At 46.5% G+C, this 3,792-nt stretch overlaps 1 protein-coding gene across 1 annotated transcript; it reads right to left on the minus strand.

Moving 5' to 3' along the window:
- Window positions 1-469: 469 nt before the first annotated feature.
- CENPVL3 (centromere protein V like 3) lies at window positions 470-2,368 on the minus strand. The gene has a single exon (XM_078364152.1). It carries the CDS (start codon window positions 2,329-2,331, stop codon window positions 1,519-1,521), a length of 813 nt encoding a protein of 270 aa, XP_078220278.1. The 5' UTR covers window positions 2,332-2,368; the 3' UTR covers window positions 470-1,518.
- Window positions 2,369-3,792: the final 1,424 nt, after the last annotated feature.

Genomic DNA, 3,792 nt, shown 5'->3' on the forward strand with positions numbered 1-3,792 from the left:
CATGGTACACTGGCCACTGTCATTCCTGGCTCACAAATATTCATTTACAATTTTGAAGTGTAGGACATACTTTTGTGCAATAGAAAAAGGACAGCTAACACATAAAGTAACATTAACTTTAAAGCCTCCTTTGGAAATACGGGGAAAAACACTGACTTCCTGCAACCCGTGCTAAAACCCCCCAAAGACTCCCTTAAACACCTCTTCCTTTCCCCTATATTCCTTGCTGGATCCAAGGTGCTGGTTGCTTTTCTTTCTCTTCATTTCTTTCTCTGTCATCCCCTTCACTAACAGCTTGTTCTTCCTCAGGGTTTAGCCCCCCTCCCATTCCTTCTCACCAGCACAGCACTTAATTGATCTGTTTTCACTTTGTTGCAAAGGTAAACTAAGTTAAACAATTTTAGAATTGTGAAACATGTACCGAGGAGACACAGACAGCGAATAAAATATGGAAAGATTATCCAGGCAGTTTTACCCGAGTGGTACAACAATGCAGACATTTATTTGAAGTTTGCGCCTTTCAACTATTATTATTACACTGAAAGTTGGAAAAAAGCTAAACATCCATCAGAGAAGGTTGATTATGTAAATTATGAAAGATCCATATTTTTTAATTCTATGAAGTCATAAAATGATAATATTGATATGTATCATTGAACCCACCACTGAGGTTTGATAAAAATTTCAGATATCAAGAATTACATATAAATTAGAGCTGATTTGTAATATACAGCATAGAAATACATACTTTTCTATTTATTAAATGTTTACTAATTTCTGAATACTTAACACATGTATATGATAGGTATTTAGAAAGATTAAAGAGGGCATACAGCACATATATTTTTCTCATTCTTCTCTCCCACCTCCCTTCCAGAGACACTTTCTAAAACAAAACAGAGGAAAACACTAACATCATTTGTTTAATAAGAGCAATGAGGTATGCAATACTAATGAATCTTAAAACATATCATATTAAAAACACTAAACTGGATGTCTAAGTAGTGAAATCGTGAATGCCTGTCTAAAACACACACATGAGCACACACACACCATAAGGAGTGGAAGACGTCCTGGCAACATGTTTACAAACTGTTTGTGTGTTGCCGTCCTACACACCAGACGCAAAGCGCTGAAAACAAGTCTGTTCACAATAGCACCAGGAACGTACAGTACACAGGAGTCATCGGCAGGTGATTTGTGACAACTGTATGCAGAACAGTAAAACCGAGAGATACAGTCAATGGATGGCTGGAAAAAGCAGAGACACTCTTCTTGCTTATGGGATTGCAAGGTTAATGTTATACAGATTAACCTTGTGTGCAAGGTTTGGAACGTAAGCGAGTTCACTGAAAATTAGCGGAGGGGGAGGGCAAGCCCTGGAAGGGAAACCGCGGTTTGACCAGGCCAGAAACAGCTCGTTCACAGCGTGTGATCTGTGCAGGTAGTCGGAGGCTCCCCGCAAGGCCGCCCGGCCGGTTTCGGGCCGGCTTGCGCTGTTCCTCTCTGCGCGGACGGTCACTGTTGCTGTTCGCCGACACAGGCAGGGGCCGACTGGGAGGACGTCTTGTGGATGGCCTTGGGCTCCTCGGCGTCCTCCTTCCCCGGGTCGCCACTGCCGACCTCCTCGATGACCACGCTGCGCACGGTGCCTTCGTCCAGGCAGTGCGGGGCGACGCCGTACACGCGGGGGTCGGAGACGGCGGCGTGGAAGCTCTGCACCCCGCACCTGCTGCAGAAGCTGTGCAGCGCCGGGTGCGTGTTGGAGCGGTAGGTGACGATGCTGTCCGAGCCCTGGAGCAGCGTGAAGCGCGAGGCCGGGACGAGGAAGTGGCGGTGCTGCTTCTTCCTGCACAGCCTGCAGCTGCAATCCACGACGCGCAGATCTGCGGGGGCCCAGACCGCAAAGCGGACCGCGCCGCAGTGGCAGCCCCCGGTGTGGTGCACGAGGCCCGGGTACTCGAAGGTGTCCAGCAGGACCTTGGCGGCGCCCTCGCAGCTGAGACCCCACAGCTTCCTGAACTTCTCCCAGCGCTCCCGCTGCGCGCCCAGGTCCAGGTCCTGGGGGGACGCGGCTGGCGCCGGCGGGTCTGACGGTGGCGTGGAGTGCATCGGATCTCTGGGGCGCTTCTCCCGGACCCGACGCCACCGGCGCCTCCGCCGCGACCTTGCCAGCCACCTCCTGGCCGCTAAGTGACTCACGACCCCGAATCTGACACGGTGGCACTGTGCGCGGCTGGCGCCCATGACTGCGACGGCCGCGCAGGCGGCGGCAGGATCCCCGGGCCGCTTTCGCCTCCGCTGCTGAGCGCGGTTCCTGACTCTGCCCATGGCGCCTGCAGCCTCCGGAGCGCGTGCCTACGCCCCTACCCCCATTTCCTCGTCAGTCACTGAGCAGCCTCCTTGTCTGCGCCAGCAGGATTGGCCACTTGTTGAATGTGATGTAAAGAGACCCTTCCCTTGACCCTATCACAACAGCCTTTGCTGGCCTGAAATTCTGACTGAGCCTATCGGTTGCCCCTTCTCCTAAATGTTATTTTTTATTGTTGATTCAAATCATCAGCCTAACCTTAACATATTGAAACACTGAAAATACAGTAGACCTTTTAGTTAGCATGCAGCAGTAGGTAGATCAGCTTAAGAAAAAATAATTATTCATCTACTATAGAAGAGGCAGAGTCATACATAAAGCCTTGGGAGGTGAGAAATTGTGGTAAGTAGTTGTACCAAAGTTGAATGTAGTAAAGATGACGACCCACAATACTATGTTCCATTAGTGAACCCAACCAGAGAAAAGGAATGTTAACCTCAATACAGACTAAAAAAGTCACGTATTTAAATCCGTCTTCTAAGGACAAGAGGTAAAAGAAGAAACCGTACCTTTATTTTTGCACCTGTGCCAAGGGCAAATTGATAGCTCTGGCAAGCATGAATATGAAGGGGAGACTTTGTTCTTTGGAGATTGATTTGGTTGATCAATGGACATGGTCAGAGGAGAGACCCCACAAAATAAGCACAGATCCTCTTTTCTAGGGTGCGATGAGCACCTTGGAAAACAGTGAAGAGTCTTAGGAAAGCTGCTTCTTGTGAGCTAAGTAGTAACATCCACACACATGGGCTTTAAGCAGAGATGCATCCCTCTACCCGCAATCTAGATTCAATGATGTTGTATGTATCTATATGCATGCATATGGGCATACATTTGTTCCAAAACATTTAAAGTAAGATACACACATTAATGTCATGTTGTCTCAATTTTTCAGCACTCACATTCTAGGAATAAAGACAAAATTTCTCTTTTTTGAAGCTCACGATGATTTCTTTACTTATTTTGATAAGTTCGGTGGTCCATGTGCAGATTTGTTACATGGATATATTTGTGTAATGGTGAGATCCTAGTGTAACCGTCTCCCAAAGAGTGCACATCGTACTCAGATGGTACTTTTTCAACTCTCATTTCCCTTCTACCCTCTCTGCTGTTGTAGTACCCATGTCTATTATTTCCTTCTGTGTGTGCATGTGTACCCATTATTCAGCTTAAGGGTGAGAATTTAATTTTCTGTTTTTGAGTATTTTATTTAGGATAATAGCTTCGAGCTCCATCTATGTTGCTGCAAAATACATGATGTCATTCTTTTTTATGGCTCCGTAGTATTCCATCGTGTATATGTAGCATATTTTTCTTTCTTCAGTCATCTGTCAATAGACACAAAGTCCATGACTTCACTATTGTGAATAGTGCTGCAGTAAACATATCAGTGCAGGTGTCTTTTTGATGTAATCATTTCTTTT

This window comes from Callithrix jacchus, chromosome X, assembly GCF_049354715.1.
Source record: "Callithrix jacchus isolate 240 chromosome X, calJac240_pri, whole genome shotgun sequence".
NCBI classification, from domain to species: Eukaryota; Metazoa; Chordata; class Mammalia; order Primates; family Cebidae; genus Callithrix; species Callithrix jacchus.

Bases quoted from the DNA above. Each gene is read 5' to 3' on its own strand.
- CENPVL3 (XM_078364152.1), bottom strand. From the start codon at position 2,331: ATGGGCAGAGTCAGGAACCGCGCTCAGCAGCGGAGGCGAAAGCGGCCC.